Below are 26,946 nucleotides of genomic sequence, written 5' to 3'. Positions count from 1 at the left end.
GTACCACCTGCACATAAATGTCTTGGAGATGAGAGCAGTACTTTTAGCGTTGCGAGCTCTTCAGGAATCTCTACCTACCGGGACTATTGCAGTTCAGACAGACAATATGTCGGTAGTCTGGTACATCAAGAAGCAGGGCGGAACCAGGTCCTATCCCTTATGTCGAGAAGCACTCAGACTCTGACAGTGGGCGATCTCCTGTCAACGTTTTCTGATAGCAACGCACATCCCCGGGAAATCCAACGTCATAGCGGACAGGCTAAGCAGAACAATTCTTATGCCTCACGAGTGGTCTCTCAATCAGTCAGTAGCGGAAAAACTTTTCCACAGATGAGGTCAACCTTGCTGCAACCTTTTTGCAACCCCTCTCAACAGCAAGTGCAGCGACTTCTTCACTCTCTTTCCCCTCCCAGGCCATTCCCCCAGAGATGCTCTAGTTCACAATTGGCCCCGGGGTCTTCTCTGTGCATTCCCTCCCTTTCCCTTAATTCCAAAACTGATTCAGAAAGCGACCGCTTTGGGATCCAGGATGATCCTCATTGCTCCTTACTGGCCTCGACAAATTTGGTTCCCATTCCTGCATCGTCACCTGCTGGAGCAGCCCTGGAATCTGGACCCAGTGCCAGACCTCTTGATCCATCAGTCGGGCGAGCTGCACCAATCCCTTCGCTCTCTCAACCTCACAGCTTGGTTGCTCCACTTCCAGCCTTAGCCAGGCTTCCACATATTTCTCAGTCAGTGCGTGAAATCATACTTTCTTCGCATAAGTCTTCTACCAGGAAGACTTATGCAAGTAAGTGGAAACGTTTTTCAGGAATATAGACCCCTTTACACAGCCCCTGTCCATAACGTATTGGATTTTTTGGCAGAACTTTTTCGAGCAGGTTCCTCATCTGCCATCATTAGGGTCCAATTGGCTGCTATTGCTAATTTTCATGTTGGTGTACCAGAGTCCAGTATCATGTCCCACAAACTGTGTAAGGCCTTTCTTAAGGGGACTATTTTACTTAGACCCCCGGTTAAAGATCCCCCTCCTCTGTGGGATTTGAACTTGATATTAGCTTCATTGATTCTCCCTCCTTTTGAACCTGTGGCTTCTTGTTCCTTAAAGTTACTATCCTGGAAGACTCTCTTCTTAGTTGCCATCACCTCAGCCAGAAGAGTATCGGAACTTCAAGCCCTTTGTATTCGCCCTCCTTATCTTATTTTTCACAAAGATAGAGTTTCACTCAGGACTGATCCTTCCTTTTTACCCAAAATGCCCTCGGAGACAAATCTCAATCAGGCTATTGATCTTCCTGCCTTTTTCCCCAATTATTCAAACAGAGCTGAACAAAAGTTACACTGTTTGGATGTTCACAGGCAATTACGTTTTTATTTGGATAGGACCAAGCAGACAAGAAAATCAGATCAACTCTTCCTGTCCTATGCTGAGGGCAAGCAGGGCCTACCAGTTTCTGAGGTAACCTTGTCCAGGTGGTTGGTCTCTATTATTACCTTGATCTACCAACTGAGACATAAAAAACTCCCTACAAAACCAAAAGCTCATTCCACCAGAGCATTGGCTACGTCGGTAGCTTTTCAGGCTAGACTTCCAATTGAATCTATTTGTGCTGCAGCCACATGGGCCACTCCTCATACCTTCATTTCACATTACAAGTTGGATGTGGCCTCCAGGAGTCGAGCTGATTTTGGTTCCATTGTGTTCAAGAGTCTGTTTCGATGAGCCACCCAGGACTAAGGTGCTGGGGAAGCTGTCCCATCCAGCAAGAATGAAGGCGAGATAGACAACTTAACATTAAGAAGTTATGTACCTACCATAACATTCCATGTTAGTTGTCTTCATCTCGCCTTCTTTCTTGCATCCCACCCTCCATCCCCCTAGCCTGGTCAGGACCGAGAGGAATCTCTTTTTGAGGCCTTCTTCCTATGGTTGACTCCTTTTTAGGTTACGTCCTCCTCTGCTTGTAGCACTGTAGGTAAACCTTGTGGTGGGAATTGGTGTTTGTTCCTTGGTGTTAGCTCTACCTAATGAGATCTGGGTATCTGACGCCTAGCATTGTGGGATAAGAGGAGGCCTCGAGCCGGTAAATAGCTCTCGAGCTTTAGTAAAAGGCCGAGTCGGAGCCGAGGTTCGGCTCCGAAACCATCCAGCAAGAAAGAAGGCGAGATGAAGACAACTAACATGGAACGTTATGGTAGGTACATAACTTCTTATTCTGACTTGTCTAGGGTACACTATAAACAAAAAGAAATCACAACTGGTACCCTCTCAAAAAATTACATTCCTGGATGCAAGCCTTGAATACAACTGCCCAGATGGCTTTCCTTATGCCAGAGATGCAAATTCATTTAGTGACTTACTTCAAACAGGTGGCCACAAAAATCCTGCTTTCTGCAAGGTAAATACTGCAAGCCTTGGGGTTCATGGCCTCCTGCATTCTTCTAATTCCATATGCAAGACTGCATATGAGGAAACTTCAGTGGTATTTAAAAAGTCTATGGAGTCAGCATTGTCACAGCCTAGAAACAATGATTCCTATCACACCTTGCCTGCGCCTAGAGTTCCTATGGTGGGCAGAGGCCTGCCACCAGAACAAGGGACTGCCATTCACACCACCCCCTGCCGCTCAAACCCTAACTACAGATGCATCAGACTATGCATGGGGTGCTCATCTGGCAGGGAGGTGCATTCATGGAAAATGGAGCCCAAGTCAAATGCACCTTCACATAAATCAAAAATAAATGGTAGCTGTACAGAATGCACTGACAGCCTTCAAGGACTACCTTCATCCAGGACAATTACTGATAAAGACGGACAACACCACAGTTATGTGGTACATAAACAAGCAGGGGTGTACACACTCCTACCCCCTTTGAAGACTAGTCATGGCATTGTGGAACACGGCGTTGAGCTATCAAGTGCAACTACAAGCTCAATTCCTGCCAGGAAAGCTGAATACTCTGGCAGACAAACTAAGCAGAAATCTCATGGACCCACACAAATGGAAACTGGAACCATGGATTTTCAACATGCTGATACGCAAATGGGGGAGCCCAGACATAGATCTTTTTGCCTCACCCCAGAACTATCAGTTGGACAAACTTTGCACAAGAACTCATCACAAAAAAGCCTGGAAAGTGGATGCTCTGTCCTTCATCTGGAAAAATCTATCAGTCTATGCCTTTCCCCCTCTGCTCTCCAAAGTTCTACTAAAAGTCAAACAGGACAACCCAAGAATGATTTTGATTGCTCCAGACTGACCTCGCCAACACTGGTACCCACTCCTACGTAGTGTGTCACACCTTCCATCGTGGCACCTACCTCAGACACCTTACTTACTGTCTCAGCAGAACAACCAAACTCTGCACACTCTGCTCCAAACTTTGAATCTTGCAGCATGGCTAATCACTTAATTCACCCTTAGCATCCCTCAGCAAACTTGTGATGGATGTCATTTTGGAGGCGAGAAGACCCAGTACTAGAAAATCTTATGCTGACAAATGGAAAAGATTCTTTGCCTGGAATCCATCTCAAGGGATAAGCACAGCAGTGCCCAACATTCCTCAGATTTTGCGATACTTAACTGAGATGCTTCACAAGGGCCTGTCCGTTTCCTCCATAAAAATCCATGCCTCAGCCATTTCAGCTCATTACAACACAGAACCCTCCCCTCTTCTCTCATCCTCTGCTAAAGCAGTATCTCAGAGGGGCCAAAAACTTAAGACCACCCAGGAGAGCTCCAACCCCTGCCTTGGGATCTTAATTTTGTATTGGAGAAATTCACTCTCCCTCCTTTCGAGCCAGCTGCTACTGCAGACTTAAAATTTCTCTCCTGGAAGACAGCTTTCTTTTTAGCAGTCACTTCAGCTAGAAGGATTTCTGAATTACAGGCTCTTATGGCAGTAGAGCCTTTCATTATTTTTCATGTGGACAGGGTATCTCTCAGAACCAACCCATCCTTTATGCCTAAGGTGGTATCTAGTGTGGCTCTTAATCAGACAGTTCATTTGCCAGCTTTCTTTCCCAATCCACAGAACAAGGGGGAGTGGATTCTGCATTCATTGGATGTACACAGACAACTTAGATTTTACTTAAACAGGACTAAATCTCAAAGAAAATCTGAACAACTGCTGGTATTTGCTGCAGGGGCAGAGGGAAAGGCTATTTCAAAGCAAACCATTTCCAAATGTTTAAGCCATTGCATTCATTTCTGCTATAAGCACCATGGAAAAACTATCCCCCAGGGAATAAGATCCCATTCCACCAGGGCCGCATCTACTTCAACAGCCTTTCTCAGAGGTCTTCCTACCAGGGACATTCTAGAAGCTGCTACTTGGAGCTCAGTTTATACATTCACCAAACATTACCATTTACCACTTTTCTCTAAATCCAGAGCTGGCTTTGCCACTGCTGTCCTTCAGGGCCTTATAGCTGGTCCAGATGCTGTATAATTCCCTCTACCCAACCATAGCTTTGGGAATCTACCCAAATGTAATGACTGCAACAGTGAAACACGAAGAACATAGTACAGTTCTGTACACTTACCATAAATGTAGATGTTCGAGTGTATTCACTGTTGCAATCCTGGTTACCCTCCCTCCAGCCCCCTATTTTTCTCTGCCTATACCTATACTTTCTTTTACTATGCTTAAAAGCCCTTTTGGTGTATTTGCTTTTGGTTGGAGGTATATTCTTTGTGTTTTTAATTTTATTTGCTCCCCATTTGGGGGGCACCTGACATCTGGGGCAAGAAAAACTAATGTAATGGCGTCGGCTGCATGTTTTATACCCATGATGACCTGACGTCATGGAAGAAGGGACAGCAACCGACGCAGGACCCAAGACTGTTAATCAGGCCGACTAAGGGCAAACTGCCAGCAGAATACCCAAATGTAATGACTGCAACAGTGAATACACTCAAACATCTACATTTATGGTAAGTGGTACACAACTGTACTTTTTGTTTTTTGTTTGATGGTTTTTATTAAAACAAAAAGTCTTAAATGTAGCATACGGTCAAATGGAATTGAGAAGAAACAACTGTACAAAAAAATGATCCTGTCAAACATTAGCGTGTGCATGTAAAACAAAAGTTGAAAATACATATTCAAAAGAACTGTTACGTATAATAGGTAGCTGTCCATATTATCTTGGAAAGTAAATAGCCTTGCAGGTATAGACAAAAAGGCAAGTGTATTGAATTATGGAAAGAAATGCAGAGTGCAAATAGTAATGAAGCAGGAAACATATTTGAAAAGAAAGGACCATGTGAATTTGACAAAGGATTTCAGGATTGAAATTCAGCAGAATATTAGGGACAAAGGAAAAGGAGAGTAATTATACTAATTGTTAGAGGGACTTCAGTAGTGACACAAGAGATTAAAAAGACAGCAATAGTAGATTTGTGGTAGTAAGGGGCTATTGGCATAAGAGGAGGATTACACTGTATTCCACCAAAAAGTACTGTAATCGAGATTAAGAAATTTATGGGAGAAATCAGCTTTCAGTTGGGAATATTACATATAGGTGGGGCTGGCACTTGATTTGCAATAGTTAGGATGCATCAGGAGACCTAGAAGGGAAAATATAAAACGAGGGTAGATTTCTAAGAAATTTAGGAAAAATCTTTGATATGGTGGTGCTGCGGTAGCGTTGTCACCTCACAGTAAGACATCCTGTTTGATTCTCCGCTAAAGCGTCTTCTGTGTGAAGATATGTGTGAATGGGTGTACCTTCATTGAAGGTTGTACGTTAGGGCTGGCAACTCAGTACGTAAAAATCTATTGCCAATCATTAGTGGACTGGAGTTCCGCTGTGGCGACCCCTAACTGGGAAAAGCCGAAAGATGCAACAACATGGAAGATATGAATTCAGTAGTAGGAATTTGGACAGCATTTACATATTCCCCAAGGTACAATAACTGGACTAGACTAGATAGAAGTTATATTTCACAGGAACATTTACATTTAATTGAAAGCTTTGACAGACATTTAGTAACTGTTCAGGTCATGCACCAATAAAAACTAAGATAAAAATGCAGGATAATGGAGTAAAAATGAAACACTGGCACTTTTCCACCTATTTGTTAAAGGAGGAATGTAAGGAATGGATAGTGGACATTATTCAGCAGTTATTAGGGAAGATAAAAATGTCTTCAGAAGTTGTAGCTAGTGAGTGGCATAAAAGAAAGTTGATTTTAAAAACGAGGTAGAAATGAAAGAGGAAATATGGTTAAGAGGTAATAGAAATTACTTAGAGAGGCTAACAAATTAAAGGTATTGCAGAATAAGCTGAATCTCGTACAAGAAGAAGAGGGACTATCTGGTTAATATGTATGAGTTTAGAAGGATTTCTGTTAAGCATTTATTTTTTGATAACTCCAGGGCACAAAAACTTTTAACACAATGACTTGGGCAACAGGAAGTAGAAAGGGTTGTTTCCAACTTAGAAACCTATAACAAAAAAAAAAATAATCAGACATCCTGTTGAGATTTTAGATATGTTTCAGAAATTTTATGAAAGATGTATAAACCAGAGAAATGTAGAAATGAAGAAAGAGCACAAATGGAAATATTTATGGAAGACTTCATTATGCGAAGGTTAGAGGTAGTTGAAGCTCAACAACTAGCTGTTAACATAGGAAGGGATAAGATAAAAATGGTGATGTATAATCAGTCTTCAGGAAAGTCACCAGGACAAATGGTATTCCTGAGGAAATTTGGAAGTTAAGGGGAGAAGAATGTGATAACGATCTGGAAGATTTTATTTAATAGTATTTTAAAAGGAGGAAGAAATGCCAACATCTTTTCAGAAAGCTGTAGTGACCGTAATATCTAAAAACAACATTAATAGAACAATGATAATCCAGATAGAAGCAGAATGTAAGAAGATATGCTATTGCTGGTGAGTCTTGATGCAGCAAAATCATTCAACAGAGTAAGCTGGGATTTTATGAGTAGGGCAGTGGAACTATTTCCATTTCATGATACAATAATAAGGTTAGTTAGGATTAGGGGCAAGAATTAAAGTAAGAGGGTTCTTTTCTGATAAGTTGTGTTTGAACAGAGGAACCAGGCAAATGCTTCCTCTTTCTCTTCGTTGTTTGATTTATATTTAGAGCCACTGGCAAAGAACGTAAAGGACTAAGAAATGCAAGGATGTAATTGATACTGGAATCAAGAAAAGTTGGCTTTATTTGGTATTTTGTACCTGATAAATCCAGAAAAGGACATATCACTGTTGTGGAACATTTTGAGACAATTTCAGGTCTTTTCAGGATATAAAAATAAATGAAGATAAAGCAAAGGCTATAGTTGTAAATTATGCACTCATGCACAAATTTCATTAACAATACCCATATTTTGGAACAATAAGATAGTGTTTAGGAGTGTGGAGTAAAAAGGATTCTGTTATGGATGATATATTAAAAGAGTCTAAACAAAAGATAATACAAAAACTAGGAATCTAGAAGCTACTATTTACAGATAGTAAGATCCAGTGAAAATGTTTTTAGTCTCTTTAATTGTATTTACATTTCAGGCATATTTTTATGAACCAGAGGAAAAGTTGTGGACAGTAATAAAGAGCTGAAGGAATGTACTTTTGTGGGGTAGATGGCAAGAGTTTAAGTGTGATAAGTTGAGCCTTCCAGTATAACAAGGTGATTCAAGATTACCTGATTTGAAGGGATATTTTACAGCTACACAGTTAAGGCTCATATAAATAACACATTTAGAAGGTTATAATTCAGAATGAAAAAGGATGAAGTTCATGAAACAGAGAGTGGGATTTTGAATGCAGATTCTTAAGGAAAATAACAGCCATGCAGGCTCTTATATCCATAAAGCAGCAGAAAGTATTATAAGAGCTAAGCCAATAGGAGAATGGAGAAAGGAGATTTTGCCAATATGGTTGACTGCAATTAGGGGTACAGAAAATAGGCAAGAGAGGGCTGGGATTTACTGGAGAAAACTGACAAAGGAGCCAAGGCATTGGGAGTATATAACTAGAGGGGATGAAGCCAAGAAGACATTTGGACTGCAGGTTAGAGACGGTCTTTCCTACCAGTGATTGATATTAGAGCCTAGGCAAAGAGAAAGGGACAGAGGAATCTTAAGACGAAGACCTATTCTGGTGAGGTTTGTACTCAAATCTTGAAAAGAAGCTGCTGTTAAAAAGGGGTAATTCTTTAAGCATAAAAGTATTGCATGATAACAATAAGTATCAATCAGAGAGGTTAGGAAAGGTTGGGAGGAGTATAATTCCCAAGTATGCAACAAAGTCCAGAAGGTTTAGGATCTTTGCTTGAAGGTGGTGGTTTGGGGTGTAAAAAAATTACCTATACAGGCTTCATAGAATTTTCCTTGGGTAGATAGCTAATGTTGGAGGTATAATGGGGGAGAAAGTGGTAACTGGGAACGTGTTTTGGGAGTGTAAGGAGTTGGCAGGTTTTAAAAGTTCCCTACAGAGTAGTCTGTCAGAACCATTGGATAAGCGGATAACTGTAACTAAGGATGTGATTGGGGTTTTTTTTTTTTTTGAGCTGAGACACAGGATCTGAATTGCCTAGACATATTAAACCCTTATTAAGTTTAATTCTTTTGGCTGCCAAAAAAGCAATAAATAGAAAATGGAAATGAAAGTCTAAACCAGCTGCATTTGAAGTATTGAATATTATAAAAGAGATGAAATAACTGGAAGAGGGATCTTTAGAAAAAGGAAGGAGGAAATTACATAGAAGTAAATGGAAATTGTAGAAACGTAGAATAATGTTCAGGTGAAGGAGTGAGGCTTAAGGGAAGGTAAGAATTCACAAGTTTAGGTAACGTTGGACTGATAATTACAAAAAAAAAAAAAAAAAACACTTGTAAAACAAAACCATGCTGATGAAATTGCCAGTATATTTTACCAAAACCAACTTAGAAAAGCAATTCACTGGGTCCACACCATAAGCTCCATACCTCCACAGGAATAACAGGACCAAAATTCTTATGAACACACTTTATTCCAAACACAAAGAAAGGTGAGCGCTTTCGTCTCCCTCACTAAAACAGAGACTTCTTCAGAACTAAGTTATTATTCCCATAAGCCCCTCTTATATAATAGGTGTCATTTACATTCTAGTTAATTAATTAGACAATTTACAAATTAAAAATTCTGTAATTAGTGACCCGCACTGCTCCAGTTTTTTTAAGAATGTAAATGATACCTATTATATAAGAGGTGCTTAAGGGAATAATAAGTTAGCTCTGAAGAAGGCTCTGTTTTGGTGAGGGAGACAAAAGCGTTTAGCTTTCTTTTCTTTGTGTTTGGAATAAAGTGTGCTCATAAGAATGTTGGTCATGTTATTCCTGTGGAGGTATGGAGCTTATGGTGTGGACCCAATGAATTGCTTTTCTAAGTTGGTTTTGGTCAAAATTGCAAAAAAAAAAAAAAAAAAGATATGTGGTGTATGATGTATGTAAATGGAAAAAAATGTTATTGTGGTTTGTTTTAATTTATTTTAATGTATCTTTGCCTTTGTCTTAAATGTTAATTTAATAATGGTGTTAAAAAAAAAAATCTTCCTCTGACCCAGCAGTTATTCCTGTGGAGTTGGAGTTGGAAGAAGTTTACAAGCTTTAACACTTTACCATATAACAGAGACAGCAGGGCAGTGGGGTACATACAGAAAAAAAAAATTGTTTGCCACCTTATCTTTCTGTGCCATTAATTTCCAGACACATTTAATTAGATTCATACTTTCATTTTTTGACAGTATGGTTCAATTTAATCGCACAGTAAAAGAGCTCTGTCATTCAGACAAGCCTTTGGACATTCTTCATCACAGTCTGGATAATGGCCTAATTCTTTTCAGATACTTTTTGTGCTACAGGTAATAAAAGATGCTAGAAAATCTGCAACAAGAAAATGTTACATTTCTAAGTGGAAAAGGTTTTCTGTATGGTGTCGCAACACAGACAAGACCCTTGCAAAGTAGGGATCAACTTCAGTATGCACCTTTATCAAAGTGCATTTATTAGCCATTCCAGTCTGCCTGACAGTTGATGGTCCTTCATTTGTCATGCTCTAAGCTCAAAACACTTTTAAAGGTATCCTGTACATCAGACCTGTCAGGAAATCGATTCCTCCTTCCTGGGCCCCTGAATTATGTTCTTGAAAAATTTACCTTACCTCATGTTGTACTTGAAAAACAATGGTGTTAGTGGCATTAACATCTGCCAAAATAGTTTGAGCTACATGCCCTAATGTTTACTCCCCCCTTTTCTTGTTTTCCATAGAGGCCAGAATGACCCTTAGGACTAACCCTTCTTTTATGCTCAAGTATGTCACTAAAATGTCTCTTTATATATCCTCTACCCGTATTTCCCAATTCTCAGAATTAAAGGGAAAGAGTCCTTAATTTACTGAAAGTCCACAGGCAAATAAGATTCCATTTGGACAAGACAAAAACTATTAAAAAGTCTGATCAATTGTTTATTTCCTTTGAAGAGAATAAAATGTGACTTCCAGTTTCTACACATGCTAGGGCTATATGGATTTTGCTTTCTGCAATTACTTGCATGGCAAGTCTGTCCAAAGTCAATTCAAAGCACATTCTGTCAGAGCAGCAGCTGGTGTTTTTTTCAGGGTCTTGACTCTGAATCCATCTTGGTGGTAGCCAGTTGGTCCTCCATTCACACTTTTACTAAACATTACAGAACAGATTAATTTTCCAAAGCCAGAACGGTTTTTGCCGGATCCATCCTTCAAGGTTCACTGGACTCCTGTTTTGTTCCTCATATCTCCGCTCTTTATGCCTAAAGCTGTGAGAGTTGTTCTTTGTGTCAGCATTACTATAACAGTATGATGATGATATATACATATGATGAACATATAGTACATTTTTGTAGCGATTCACCTTAATAGTAGATGTTAGAATAGATCACTGTTGTAGTATATGCACCCTCCTCTCCTTAAATTTTTCTATTTCTCTCTTCTTATCCTTGGCCAAGATAGAGTCCCTCACCCTCTCATCCTATCCTTTCGTTTTATTTATGTCCAAGTCTGTCCACATTGAGTGTTAGCCTTAGCCTTTTTTTTTCCTGTGGCAAAAAAACTTTTAGGATTTTCACTCCCATGCATCCCTTAAGCACAAGTATGTGTAAAACATGAACAAATGTGAATAAAACGTGGTAAGGAATGTTTTAGAAAACTTAAATTGATCCTGTAAACAACATTGACGTCTAGGGACAAAATTCAAGCTATAAAGCAACTTGCTCTGCCAGTCCTAACTTACAGTCTTGGAATGATTGGCTGGCCCCAAAACGTGTTGGTTAGATTAGATAGGAAAACAAGAAGGATGCATCATGGTCAGCAAATGATTTATAAAAATTAGTTCATGCCAAGATTATATATTTCCCATTCCGAAGGAAGTGTGGGCCTTCTTGACATTGATCTACATGTATTGATTTGCAATTTTATGGACCACACACATCTGCTGATCTCACAAGAAGCAAACATAGTGAAAGTTTTGAAACATGAGGACAATAAATCTAAGATGACTTCCCTGCTTAGTCTAGCAAAAGCATATCGGCATCAGGCAGGAATGGAAATCAGTAGATAAAAATTAGGCAGCAACTGAATGTGCCAAAAGACAAAATAAAGAATATAAGGTGAAGGATCAGATGAGAAGGCAAGAAATGTGGGAAAGGCATAAACATGTGGAAGAACCTTGATTTGATCTGGATTGAATGCAGGAATGATTAAGAAGAGGTGAATTCGAAGTGAAAGATGAAAGGCTAATATTGACAGCCCAAGATAGTGGGCTTACGTACACATTGGTTTACCAAGTCCATTGAACATATGTGAGAAACAGACAAATGTAGGTTTTGTAAAGCAGAATTGGAAATAGTTGCACACCTTGTTGCTGGTTGTGACATACTAATGGCAGAAGGATTGCAAACTGAAAGCCACAATAATGTGGCAAGACTGGTGCACTGGAGATTGTGCAAACATTATGGTAATGAAGTGGCTGAAAAACACTGGAAATATGAACCACAAAGCATTATAGAAAATGATGAAGTCTACATCACATGGGCTCACCCATTACCAACAGTTCAAAAGATAGATGCGAGAAAAAAAGATGTAGTGGTCCATGAAAAGAAGACAAAAGTAGCATTGATCATTGAAATTGCCACACCCTGTGACTACAGTGCCTTGTGTACAGAGAGACACAAAGTTATAAAATAGGAAGACTTGCAGGCAAAAATGAGAGCAATATGGAAGAAAGATACCCAGACAGCTCCAGTAGTACTAGGAGCAACTGGTCTTATAAAAAAGAATCTACAATCGTATTTAGATATGTTACCAGTACATGTAACTCCATACGGACAGAAGAAGGAGTCATTACTGGGCACATTGCGGGTGCTGCAAAGAGCACTTTTGGCTGGCACCAGTGATTGAAACAGTACTGATTTCATGAACTTTAATCGTGCTTTGACTTAGGAATGGGGTCAATTCCCATCATGGTATTAGAAACCCAAAAGATTTGGAGAAGTTAAAAAAGTTGTAAGTTGGATGTATGGCATAAGAGGAAGGTGCCTAAGGTTTTGTAGACTGGTTGGACATAATGTCTCCTTGACGGAATTTGTCCCGTATGCCAGCATTACTGCAGCAAAGATATACTTGGACATCTACTATTCTGGTAAGTTCTTACGTAACTATACTTTTTACTTTGTTGTATGTTCTTTTGGACACTAAGTTTGGAAAATTAACCTGTTCCTGAGAATCAAATAAATTAGTTGATCTTTTTTTCCAAGAGCAACTTGAGGAAGTGCAAGAAGTGTAAAAGTGCATATATATTTTAATATGCAAAATAGAACTTGCGTTCTCTTATTCATCAGCATGGTGGTCCCCTTCTTGAGGGGTGAATTATTCCTTGCAATTTAAATTCACGTCTGCTGTTGACTTCTGACTTCAGGAAGGAGTAAGAGTCATCTCTTAAGGTGTGTAATAAGGGGCATGTAGGAGACCTTTTACTTGGGACTTCATGAATGCAGTTATCTGGGGTTACAATTGGTTACTGTCTTTGATTGACAGGAAGTCTGAGCAGAAATGTTGAAGGGCAAACTAGTTACCTTCCATAATCTTGGTAAAAAGACAGACTTGGAAAAGCTAGGTGAAGGTTCAGAATACTCTTGTAGGAAAAAAGTTGTAAAACATGGGGGTGGCATAGTCCCTGCCCCTATTTCCATACAGTCTGAGAGGGAGACTGTGATCAAAAGGAGGCTGAACTGATGGGGCCTGAGCTGAAGTGACCAGTGCTGGATCAAATGCTTTACAGTGAAAAGGAATTGGTGAAAAATTGGTAAAGATAATGCATTTGCTTGGGGTTTAGTAGCTTTCTTTTCCCTAGTGTCCCCCTCCCACTGCCTGCCAGTCATCAAGTCTTCTCCCATTGGACTTGAACCCATTTGCTTCTTAAGTGTGGGGAATCTTTTCATCCAGGCAATTTTCATGGAGTTTTTACTTTCGATGGCATCCTGGCTCTGATAACGTTTTTGTATGAATGGCCATAACCCCTCCTTATTGTGTGGTGACTTGAGCAGCTATGCCACTGCAATGAACACTGATGTCCATCTAAAACACGTAGTGTGCTTCCTCCCAAGGCTGTCACGGACTGCCATCACAGGCTTGGGTAGCCATGCCAATGCATGTCCCTGCAGTGGCCCCACCCCCAATGGCTGCTGACCTTGTCCTCCAACAGGAATCATGTCTAGGAGTGTGGAGTATTTTCTAGGATGACCCCCCCCCCCCGATGGGCATTCCCCATCCTCTTCTGCCAAACTGTCAACACCAGAGTCACTATTCATACCCTCGTTAACTTGGCTGTATTTTTGTCTGATTAAACTTTTAACTTTTTCCTTTGTCATCTCAGCTGTGTAGTGTATTTCCTTCTTTACTTCTCAGTGGACTAGAACCAGGTAAAGAGGAATTCATGACAGTGAAGTTGAATGATGTTGAGACAACTTGAAGTGAACTACAGAATAAAAATATTTCCTTTGTTTTAATACTTTATGTATGTCAGATGTTTCCAAAGGCCTGCTACTACAGTTAAACTGTGAATGCAGATTTTATTTCGACAGTCCTATGATGTTACAGGGTGAAGCATTATGCAGCCAGTATAAGGATATTTCCTAAAGATGAACCGTTAATCCAAAGAGAACAGTGGCTTACGTCACTTAATTAGAGCATAACATGTTTGTACTGATAGTTGTCTCAAAAGAATATATTTTCTACTTAACCTAACACCCATGTAGCTGTTAACTGGACATTTAATGAGATTAACATTTAACCTTGTACGGTTAAGCATATTGTACTTTGACTGCCTGCCTTACTCTGCCTTTCTTTCAACTTTCCAAAGCTGGCTAAGAACAAACTGGTAAGAGGCAAAGAAGCAATATGATTTCTTTGTGAAATGACCTTGAGTTTTTGCAGCTGTAAAGTCTGAATTTTTTTGTTCTCAAATTAAAAAAGGCTGTGGTTTCCTTTGAATATTACACAAACGTGTGTGTGTGTGTGTGTGTGTGTGTGTGTGTGTGTGTGTGTGTGTGTGTGTGTGTGTGTATATATATATATATATATATATATATATATATATATATATATATATGCATATATATATATATATATATATATATATATATATATATATATTAAAAAAATAGTGTGTGTGTGTGTGTGCGCTCTTATGGATATGTGTATACATAGGTATTTATCTATATGTATGGGCATATGGTTGACCTTTGTATTGTTGACACACTGACAAATGTAGATGGTTGACAACTATCTAAAATCAACAGTCTCCAGCAATCTTGGAGTTCGTATATATAATTAGTAGGGAGGTGTGAGGATGGAGTTGGTCTTGCCCCCCTGCAGAATCGCTTTATTTTTCCTTGCATATTCCTAGGATTAGCCTCAGAGCATGCATTGTAGGGTGTTGAAGTGTTTTTCTTGATGTAAATGTGCATTTCCATGGATCAACTGTTAGGCATAGATCCATATAAATATATATATATATATATATATATATATATATATATATATATATATATATATATATATATATATATATATATATCCAGCTCTATATCTTAAAATGGATGGAGTATCACACCTGGCATTTGAAGCTACAGATGTACAGCCCCATATTGGCTGAATAGGGGCTAGTTAAGAAATGATTTAAGCATTAAAGATAGGAAACATTAAGTTCTTTGAAAATAGGAATTTGGTAAATTAAGTATTGCATTAACTACCTACTTTTGTAGTAATTATAAACTGTGGAAATATCATGTATACAAGTAATGCAAGTGTTGTTCATACAGTGCTGATCATTGATGTACGACAGCCTAAGTATTACATCATCTTGATTATATATTATTGCCTTGTGAAAAATGTAGATTTAACGTCAGCCTATGAGAGCTGTAGATATTTAAGGTAATTTGCTACGCTGTGCATGCTAGTTTTCAGCTGTTACTTCTTTAAAATGAACTTTAAAAATAAAGATATTTATAACATAATTTCCAGTGTCTGTTTATTACATTCCACTTGCTATTAAACAGTATAACTGCAGTTGCACCTCCATTTTCACTAATCCACTTTGCGACACACACATGCGTGCACACAGACAGCTGGAGGCAAAAGTTAGATCCTCTACTTTTCAAAGCACTGTGCTAGATAGTTCCAATTTTCAGTAAAAATCTCCAACAAAAGTTTGTCATTCATGTGATGATCTGCTTATCAACTGTACGAATCTCCCACACAGAATATGCTGCTAGCTGATGCTGTATGTGTTGGCTACTGCTGGCTGTTTGTTTTGGCTGATACTCTATATCTTTTACCTTTAAAGGTACACTCCAAGCATACCTGCAGAATGGGTAATTATTGTTATTATTAAGTATACTGCCTCCAGCATAGCCCGACAGTCGTCTGCTGTCTGTTATCCTAAATCTTGTCCTGCTTATTTTCTGAAATGTTGAAATTCAAAATCGACTTCATGTATGTATTGTAAATGTTGTAAACAGCTGTGTTTTTATCTCTGCAGTGTTTCTTTGTAGATAAAACTCTGTGACAAGCATAGGTTTGCTCCATAACCCTTTAAAACACATCTTTTTGCATTTGTTCCAATGTTTTGTATGCTTTTTAATTATTCATGCTGTTTGCTTTTATTTCTGTGCTTTGTGTTTTGGCTAAAAAGGTTCTTTGGACTATTCCACCTACCCATTTATCAAATAGTAAGCTAAATTCTTATCCAAGTAATCTCAAATTCCATGGTGAATTTCAACTTGCTGTTTGTTCTCCGTGATTAACATTGCTGCTTGATTTTCCTGTGTGGCCCTTGACTAGGGTGTCCTTTGTACAGTTTTCATGTCCTTTCTTAGTCCTTGTAAATTTTTGTTGTGGCCTTCTGTTTCCTTCCATGTCCTAAAGACATGCTGGTAGGTGTACAATTTAAGTGAGAGTCTTTATGTATCCTGTGAAGGATTGTGATTCCATATAAGATTACCTCTCTGTTGTACCCTTTGCTTGTCAGCATGGGCGTTGTCTCCCCTTCAATCCACTATAGGATGAAACAGGTATTGGAAAATGAATAAATAAATGAAGATCTAGGAATTCTGATACCTCATTACAGTCAAGTCTTGGTGCTGTGTGACGCCAGTGTGTTTGGTTATTCCACCGTAAGTTATGAATCAGGTTAAAGAAAAGTAGATTTTTTCATTTTTACATTCATTTGGGGCTATGTTTTCATTATATACTTTTATTGTGTATTCACATGGCTCATCAATATTAAGATCATAGGAAGTTACTAGGGTATTGGCACTGAGGCCCTTACAAGCCTAGCCAAGAATTTAGCCTGTGTTCCGACAAGTCAGCACCCGAGGCCCCTGTCCAGCAGGGGCACAGGTGGAATCCCAGGGGTGTATTTTCTGTTTCCCATCCAGGTTGTGCTTAACAAGGGTTAATGAGGTACTCTGCTTGACGTGGAGAGGGAGTCTGTGGGACACAAATCTGTCCAGCCAACAAGTCCTATTGATGTCACAGACCAGGTTGAGGTCACGCATGCGGGTTATTCAAGTGGAGCTTGACTTGTGGATATGCAGCAGTCCCATCAAGGCGAGGTGTGAGATTGCTTTGTATGCCAGACAGAGGTCACCTCTGAGGAGTTTGTATGAGACTTGAGTAGAGGGACAAAATCTATCTATGTAGGATAGATGTTTGAGGCCCTGAATTCTCCTGATGAGGAACCTCTGTGGTCTGTCCAGCTGCTGCATGTGCTTTGTGCAGTACATGCCGAAAGGGGCATTATACTCAGTAATGGGTCTTATAAAGGAAGAGTACAGGGATGTTATGACCTCTTTGTCCCTAGATGAGATACCCTTCCTAATGAGGTGGGCCATGTAGAAAGCTTTCTGTACAGTGGAGACAATATGGTGGTCAAAAGTCAGGTTGCTATCAACCTGGGTGCCCATGTCCTTCACAACTGATTGCATGCTTAGGACCTTGTTATTAATGTGATAATTTGTGGGGACGTCCCTCTCCCCAAAGAGGATAATGCATTTTTTGGTATTCAGTTTGAGGCCATGTTTCTGGCACCAGTCATTTGTTTGGGTGAGACCCTCTTGGAGGATGTCCATATCACTAGGGAAATTTATGACAGCACCCAGATTGCAGTTATCTGCAGACTTGGTCAGCCACAGCCCACTGGTTTTGGCCTGCACCTCAGAAAAGTATATCCCAAACAACAAAGGCTCCTAGATCGATTCCTGGGGTACACCACTCATAACTGGTCTGTTGCATGAGGTGGCTTCCTCTATTTTGACTAGGTGGGTTCTATCAGTGAGCCAGTTTGCTAGCTATGTGGTAACATATGGATTGATGCCTAGTTGAGAGAGTTTATCTATTATACCTGTGTTGGGAATAGTATCGAAGGCTTTAGCCAGGTCAAGGTATGTATTACCTTTAACACGTTTTGCTAATACCTTGACAGTGGCACATCATTTTTACATTTGCATGTCAGTTGACCCAGTATATTGCGGAAACATTGATAAAGAGTTAAATAAATTATTTACCTTGTAGTCTGTAAATGTTCATTAGTAAGAAATGTTATTTTCCCTTCTAATTTTACAGATGTTTGGCTGGATTACATAAAGGAAGAATTGAGTCACCCTCATGGAAAACCAGAAAACTGTGGCCAGATATACTGGAGAGCAATAAAGATGTTACAGGGGGATAATGTTGAATATTTTGTATCCAAGTATACATTACTTCAGACAGGACATTTACAATGATTGCTAAAAAGACTACATTGCCAAGTCTTTGAAATGCAAAGTAACAGTTCAGAAGAAGTTATGTTTTCTTTATTAGGATGTACTTTTGATAAATAAAATGTATGTTATAAAACTGTTATAAAATTTCTCAGTGGTTTATTTTTTTAGGAAAGTAGAGTTGCAAAATGTAATTGTGCGCACACCTGTGAGGGTACATAACCACAAAGATTTTTTCATTTAATGTGTTGAGTTCAAGCACCTGAAACATCATTGAAGCACAAATTTAAGTGCAAATGAAGTACATTTCAGCCCTGAGACTTTGAGCTAGCCATACTGGAGAACTGTAATTTGATAACTGCATGTCCCTGCTGCTGAATTCAAGCTGGAGTGTTGTGACCTTGCTAGGGCCTTAGCAGCTAATCCCCCCCCCCCCCCACACACACACACCACCATCACTTAATTTACATGTATGCTGCTTTTGAAGTTGAGAAACAAGGACTCCTTTAATGGGGGAACAACTGCAGAATGAATGTATTGTGCTTGCTGCATCACCCAAATGCATCCCTTAATTGGTAAGGTAGTCCTGAGGAATGTTTGAAAAGCAAGTAATTAAGAATAGAGTGGGAATTGGGAGAACCTATGTGTAGAGGGGAAGTGTAATAAAAAGGACAAAGCTTCGATGCAGGAAAGTAGTTGCGTAATGTTGGTTACACAGAGTTGGTGTATTCTATACACAGAGGGATTTTGAGAGATTCCATCCTGATCAGAGTAGTAGTATGGTATTTATAGTACATTACTTTCAGCAAATACAGTATTTTTAAACAAATTCAAATAAGCAGGTTTAGTGCCTTGTATCCGTTTGTGTTTTATATATATATATATATATATATATATATATATATATATATATTTTTTTTTTTTTATAAAGTTGGACTGATGTGAATCATACCCATTTGTACTTTGAATCTTTTATACATGCTTCATTTAGCATTTAATATATGCTTCATTTAGCATTTAATATTGATTTCTTTCTTGGATTACCATGTTTAAAATGGTCATTTTTGATCCATGCGCTATCCTGGTAAACATATATGCATACATACATTTATAAATAACATAGCAGTGGATAAGCAGCATCCCAGAATGGTATTTTCCATGTAGGGTTTTACAACATTAAGGTGAAACCCTAATTAAAGAAAGGATAGTATAAAAATCTCCAAGGCGTAGCACATTATGCTAGCATTTTTCACCTGCTTTTCTGTCGTACCATTGTGGAGAGTCAAAGAAGAAGAAATGGGGCAGGAGATGTTAATCACTGCAAAGAAGAGCTATACAGTACCCTGTACTTTAGAAAGCGTCTATATTACAACATCGAAGCTTTAGTTAATCGAATAACTAAAGCTTGATCTTGTAATATCAACAGCTAAACTTGTCGAACGGCCAGTTCAACCAAGGGAAGCACTTCCCTTAGCCGAATCAAAAAAAAAAAAACTTTACATCCAAAATCAAATGGTGGGGGGCTTAACACCCCATACCCCCCTACCTAAATATACAAACTCCGAGATTGCTCCAAATTGGAGAAACGGGCATACTCCACAGAACTCCCAAGGGAAGTATTTCCCTGGGTTAAATTGGCCATTCGACAATTTACGGTTTTGATATTACAAGTTTGAGCTTTACTTATTCGATTAAGTAAAGCTTCGATCTTGTAATATAGAACCTTGAGAAACAGCTGTTTCTTCAACATGACTGTCACATATGTGTTACTGACAGGTTAGGACCATTCAGACTACTTGCTAGCATTCCATAAAGGGCTGGTAAAGATGTGTTATATACCAATAGTTCTATTTCATTTACTTTATTCAAATGGATACTTCTGACAGATCCATGGAGAAAAGTGTATGAATGCTCTTTTCCCTGAATTAGAATTTCTTCTTTTGTAAGGGAAATATGAAAATAGGACCACTGCAGCATTACTTGGCATACATCTCATAAATTGTATGGTTTATATAATGAAATATTGAAGATGTCTTTGATAAAGGTGTCTTGGCCTCTACACAGAATCAGCCTTAGAGTGTGGAAAAAAAAAGATCTGATCTTATTTTTGAAACTTAACTTTATTGAGCTCACAATTTGTCTAACAGCATGTGTACAAAATCACCATTAACAACACATTACAGTCAAATACTTCATGAATGTATGTATTCACTTTTCTTTTTCCATAAGTTTTTCAACATTTCAAACTTAACTTTTTTCATCAAAAATACAAACTGTTCACTTTTATTTTATACCATTTTCAGCTACCCACATTTCTTTCTTCCCCATCACTCTGTTTCCCATTGTGAAAGTACTGGTCCTATATATTCTATTTAAATGCATGTGACTTGTTTCCCCTGTCTAGCAAACCCTCCTGCAACTACATATTCCTTTATAACAACTAGCACATCTTCCAAGGTCAGTATAACCCGTGTTTTGCCCTTTCTGGTTATTGTTTTGTGGCTGTTAGCATAATTAAAGTTTATAAAGTTCTTTTCTGACTTAGCAGCATCATGTCTAATTAGTTTGATTTATTCACCCAACATCTGCCCTAGGTCATTTTGCACTGCATTTTTAAACTCCACTGCACACACCCAAAGTCATGCTTCTAGTTTTCCCCTCACTCCCCACATTCATCCAACAGTTACTCTAAACCTGATGAAAGATCCTTGCAATCTACATGGGGTATAGAAATATGCATGCAAGGATCAACATACATATGTCTTAAACCGTCCTGATTTAGTTGCATAGTTTGTATTCCTGCACATTTCACATTTTGATATTTTGTAATTTGCCAACCCATACTTTTCTCTTAATCCTGTCTGAATTCTTTGGCTGAGTTTTATAGTTATCGTGTGTAATTGCTTACATACATATGGAATGAGGGTTTTGGCCAGAAGACCATAAGTAGTTTGTATAGAAAGTAAATTACATGTCCAAATCAAATGTAAGCATCTCAGTATTTTAAGAATTTTTCAAATTAAGTGGGAGTTTATTCCATAACAGCACTGCTTTCTTGTTGAAGAAAGCATTCGTAACTGAATTTTTACTAGAGAGTATAAGAAATCTACTAGTACTGTGTCTGAATTAAGGTTTATTCCTAGAAATTTACATCTGTAGGTCGTTGTTCTGTAGATCTAGACTAATCCGCTCCTTTGTCTTCTGTACTTATGTTTGAATAAATCTAAATATCTTAACTTGTCAGGGTAAAGACTACAGAGAATTTGTTTTAGTAAATATCTTCTGATCATTTTCTAATAATTTAATATGTTCTTGTCTTATAGGATTCCAAACTTGCATAGCACATTGCTTTTGAACTTAACTAGAGCATTAAATGTTATTGGTATGGTGTTTGACGAGTTGTTCTTTTACCTCCACTGCCAGACCTTTAGAAAAGGAAACCCATACTGTATTAGTTCCTATAAGAATGAAACCGATCAATGTTTAGGACCAAACTCATGTACTTTGTTTTATTAACATTAATCTGGATTTTATTTTTCAAGAGTTGAACACTATAAAGCTTAACTAGACTGTAAGAAATTTGAATAGGAACTGTGACTTTACCTACTTCTGTATTATTAGTGTAACAGCAGAAGAGTATCTCATCTTTTAAAACTGAGAGCAGACAAGTTTAAATTAATGTGGTTCCCAGGACTGACCCTTGGGGATCTCTTCTTCCCAGGTGATACCTGTCTGAGCAATGATCGTTCATCTCTATGGCCCACAACCTACCAGCCAGTCATGTTTATAGATTCATATGTAAACACTAGTCTGTTGGTTTGCTGACTATTACATGCCTTGCTAATAACCACATAGTGACCAAAGGTGAGAGTCAAATCATGTACCTTGTATCGGTGAAGTAAACCCCTTAACCATTATGCCAACCTCCAACCCTATTTCAACAAAGTTTCCTTAACACTACGTGTTGCTAATAGAATCAGTCAGTTACAGTCAAGTGTGTAAGTTGCTTGTGAAAAGTCAACATGTAAGCCCATTTTATAGGCTTCAGTGACATTGTTGTAAAAAGGAATTGCTACATGCACTAGTTGATTTATCTGGACTGAATGCAGTATGATAAATATTTAAAAATATAAGTTTGTGCAAGTAGTTTTTAGGTGTATTTAAAATACATTCTCCATTATCACACAACTAGATAAAAGATTAATTGATCTGTAATTGATTGTATTACATGGGTTTTTATTGCTTTTATTAAAAAAATTGCAGTTGTCTTTTCTAGTAAACAAGAATTTTAGTTGTATTTATGCTTTTTGAGATATAATGGCAGGAGGTCCACAAAACTTAGACAATACCTCCCTCAAGTGTCTTTTAGTTATTTCATTATAACCTGAATCTTCATTAATTTTGAGTTTATCAAGTATGATGTTCTTCGTGTTTCACTGTTGCAGTCATAACTGTAGGGTACTCCTGCCGGCAGGCAGCCCGAGGTCGGCCAGAATATCAAAGTCTGGGTCTGGCGTCGGCTGTATCAGCAAGTACCCTGACGTCAGAACGCACGGGTATAAAGCTGACAGCCGACGCCATCTTCTCCAGTCTTTCTTGCCATGCGGTGCAAAGCAGTTCGCTAGTTGTTGGTTGGCGTTTTCAAGACAACGTGTTGTAATTGTCGTCGGTCCGAAGTTTTCTACTTCTCTTCTCAAAGCTAAGTACCCCGTTGGGGAAACCTTTTTCTTGCTCCTCCGATGTCAGAAAAAGTTAATAATTGTGTATCGTGTGGAAAACAAATACCTCATAAAGATTTCCACTCTTACTGTCTACCTTGCTTAGGTCCTGACCACGATGTTTCTTGCTGTCGGTTCTGTGCCAGGTTTAATTCTCGCACTATCAAGCGTAGGTATGATTGGGCCTTGAATTACTTCGGTAGACGATTTAATTATAGGATGTCGTCGGATACTTTACCGACTACCGGAATACAGAAGAAACGCAAAGACAAGGACAGGCCTCCGAGGTCCAAACAGGATACTTTGCAGCCGGAGCCAGCTTCGGGTTCGGCGGTCGTCAGTGAGGCGCTTTTGCAGCCCCTGTCGTCCGCCACTTCAGAACCGATGGCCGACACGGACTCCCATGGGGAGCCATCTAGGCCTAGTAATTTGTCTGCTGCAGGACCTTCAGACGTCGCTCCTTCAGATGGCTCCGGAACCGCTGTGCAGGTACCGGCTTCTGAGGGGGTCTTCAGGCCTTCACATATTACTATTTCCACAAAGACAAAGGCTAAGTCAAAGACTCCTGTTAAACCCAGACTTTTTGCTCAAGCTTCTTTGGATTCAGCTGCTAAGACTCAGAAGCAATTACTACGGATGGCTGAGGATTTATTAACTATGATTAGGGGCTCTCACCCTCCTCCTGAGAAAAGGCCTAGACAGGATATCCCTTATGATTCCTCTGATCAGGCTTCAATATCTTCAGTTTCCTCCTCTGATCAGGATTATTCTTTTCCTCCTTATGAGGATTCGGATGCAGAGGATTCTGTTCCCTCTGCCTCTCCCCCTGAAGATTTCTCTTTTGGGGAAACCTTGCATGAGATGAGGGAGCATTTTCATTGGGAAGGTCAGGATTATTCTGCTTCCAAAAAGAGACTTAGGGAATTTTTTCTTCTCCCTCAACACAGGCCTTTAGCTATCCCTCCTGTACTTGATATTGTGGATGATGCCTTCTCTGAAGCTAATTTGAATCCTGATTCCATGCCGCCTGCTCCTTCTAAGCCTGATAGATTTTACAGGGTCCCTGATTCCCATCAATTCTTATTTAAGAACCCTTCTGCTGATCCTGAAACTATTTTGCAGGGTTCCAAGGCTGCTAAGGCCGCCTCCTCTAAGAATCCTATACCCTCTGAAAACGATTCTCGTGCCCTGGACAGGTGGGGCAAAAAGGTTTATACTTCAGCTACCCTTTCTATTAGAGCTTTAAATTGCCAGTTTCACATGTTTAAGTATCAACAGTTTCTTTTATCTGTTTTAAAACAAAGGCTTTCTACCTTTCCTGCATGTGCTGAGGACAAGGAATTACAGGATGTGTTGCATGCAACTGAACAAGTTAGCAAACATAGTTTACATTGTGGTTTTGATGCCTTAGAGGCTTCCTGCAGGGCTGCTGCCTCGGGTACTGTTATCAGGAGACATGCTTGGCTTCGTGAGCAGAATTTACCTGAACAAGTTAAGGCTAAATTGCTAGATGCCCCTGTTCAGCATGATGTCTTATTTGGATCTAAGGCTGAGGAGGTTATTAAAAAGATGGAAGAAAAAGCCAAGTCTATGCAGACTGTAAAAGATTTTTTGCAAGTACAGCCTCCTAGATTTTCTAGAAATTGGCCCTCCAAAAATTGGTCCTTTCCCACTTCTGACAGGCCTCAAAGGGGAAGATATGGACGCTCCAGAGGTCGGGCGCAGGCTCAGGCCTCTTACAGATCTAGACAGTGGACTGCTTCTTCACCTAGAAGGGGAGAAGACAGACCTCAAACCCAAAGAAAGCAGACCCAATGACTCCCTCTGTTGGGCTACAGGTCCTCTTTCCCTGGATGCCCCTCTCGGAGGAAAACTTTCTCTTTTTTTTACCAAAATTGGACTCTCATTACCCAGGACAAATGGGTGTTAGATGTGATTTTGAAAGGCTACAGGTTCCACTTTCACACTCTGCCAAGGCCTTCCGGCTGGCCAGATCTGCCAAAACATCAATGGACAGAGGCCTTAAATCAAGTGGACGCTTTATTAGCCTTAAGAGCCATAGAACCTGTTCCACCTCTAGAGGTGGGGAAAGGTTTTTATTCAAGACCTTTTCTGGTCCCAAGAAAACAAAACTCCTGGAGACCTATTCTGGACCTTTCAATATTAAACACCTTTTTGGAAATTCCAAAATTCAAGATGCTTACTCTTCAACAACTTCTCCCAATGCTCTCACAAGATGCTTGGATGGTAACATTGGACTTAAAAGAGGCTTACTTACACGTCTCCATAAGGCAACAATGCAGAAAGTACCTCAGATTCAAGGCAGGCTCGAGACACTTCCAATTCTCTGTACTGCCATTTGGCTTATCTACTGCGCCCAGAGTATTTACCAAATGCCTGGCTCCAGTAGTAACTTACTGCAGACTTCAGGGGATTCAGATTTACCCCTATCTGGACTGTCTAATTCAGGCAGACAGCAAAGACCTTTTACTTCAACACCTGCATTTTGTTCGTCTTCTCCTACTACTGGGATTCTCAGTGAACACAAAAAAGTCACATTTGATTCCTTCTCAACGAATGATCTTTTTGGGAGCTCTTCTAGACACAAGTTTACAGATGGCCTTCCTTGCTCCAGAAAAACAGTTACAGCTGGATTCAATCTTCAAGACCTTGGCAACCTTGACTCAGCTCACTGCAAGGAAATTCCTGCAGGCTTTGGGCTACATGGCCTCTTGCATCCTGTTGATTCCAAATGCGAGGCTTCACATGAGGAAACTTCAATGGTACCTAAAGAATGTATGGTCTCAGCATTGCCACAGTCTGGATACAATGATTCCACTGATTCCCTGCCTCCAGAAGGAATTCCTTTGGTCCAGGGCGTGTGTTTTGAACGAAGGAAAGCCCTTTCGTCTTCCTCAACCTACTCAGATCATAACCACGGACGCCTCGGATTATGCTTGAGGAGCTCATTTTCTAGACAAATGCCAACAGGGCTCTTGGGCAAACAAACACCTTCTATGGCACATCAACTTGAAAGAAATGTTGGCAGTCCAAAATGCTCTTCTAGCCTTCCAGACTCTTTTGAAGCCAGGACCTCTGCTAATTCGAACAGACAATGCCACAGTCATGTGGTACATAAACAAGCAAGGAGGCTCTCACTCTTACCCCCTTTGCAGACTTGCCATGACTTTATGGGACACAGCCCTAAATTTGAATTTGGACCTTCAGGCACAGTTCATTCCAGGAAATCAGAATCTCTTAGCACACAGCTTAAGCAGAAACATTTTGGATCCTCACAAATGGATGTTGGACCCCATCTTATTCAGCAAGATAACTGCAGTTTGGGGCTGTCCTCAGATAGATCTGTTTGCATCCCATCTCAACCATCACTTGCCTCTTTTTTGGGACACAGCCCTAAATTTGAATTTGGACCTTCAGGCACAGTTCATTCCAGGAAATCAGAATCTCTTAGCACACAGCTTAAGCAGAAACATTTTGGATCCTCACAAATGGATGTTGGACCCCATCTTATTCAGCAAGATAACTGCAGTTTGGGGCTGTCCTCAGATAGATCTGTTTGCATCCCATCTCAACCATCACTTGCCTCTTTTTTGCACCAGGTCCTTCCACAAGACAGCTTGGAAAGTGAATGCCCTGTCCTTCAGCTGGAGGAATCTTTTGGGATATGCCTTCCCTCCTCTTCCTCTTCTGCCTCTGGTATTGCTAAAGATAAAGCTGGACAAACCCAGAATGATTATTTTGATAGCTCCAAATTGGCCTCGTCAGTTTTGGTATCCAACTCTACTGCACCTTTGCTTGGAACCCCCTTGGAGTCTTCCTCTGACCTATTCTCTACTGTCCCAGCATCAGGGTCAGGTATTTCATTCTCAAATCAAGACTCTCTGCCTGGCAGCTTGGC

At 39.6% G+C, this 26,946-nt stretch overlaps 1 protein-coding gene across 1 annotated transcript in view; it reads left to right on the top strand.

Annotated features, from left to right (window-relative positions):
* The window catches only part of UTP6 (UTP6 small subunit processome component), a 1,596,914-nt gene extending 1,578,463 nt beyond the window's left edge, over positions 1–18,451 (top strand). The window contains exon 19 of the mRNA XM_044068038.1: positions 18,173–18,451. Within this exon, the coding sequence (XP_043923973.1) occupies positions 18,173–18,333 (161 nt within the window). The 3' untranslated portion in view covers positions 18,334–18,451. The remainder of the gene's footprint in view (positions 1–18,172) is intronic.
* The last annotated feature ends 8,495 nt before the right edge of the window (positions 18,452–26,946 follow it).

The sequence above is a fragment of the Protopterus annectens genome, chromosome 4.part0, assembly GCF_019279795.1.
Source record: "Protopterus annectens isolate FY-2018-M chromosome 4.part0, PAN1.0, whole genome shotgun sequence".
NCBI lineage: Eukaryota > Metazoa > Chordata > Ceratodontiformes > Protopteridae > Protopterus > Protopterus annectens.
This window is presented reverse-complemented; position numbering and strand designations above follow the sequence as displayed.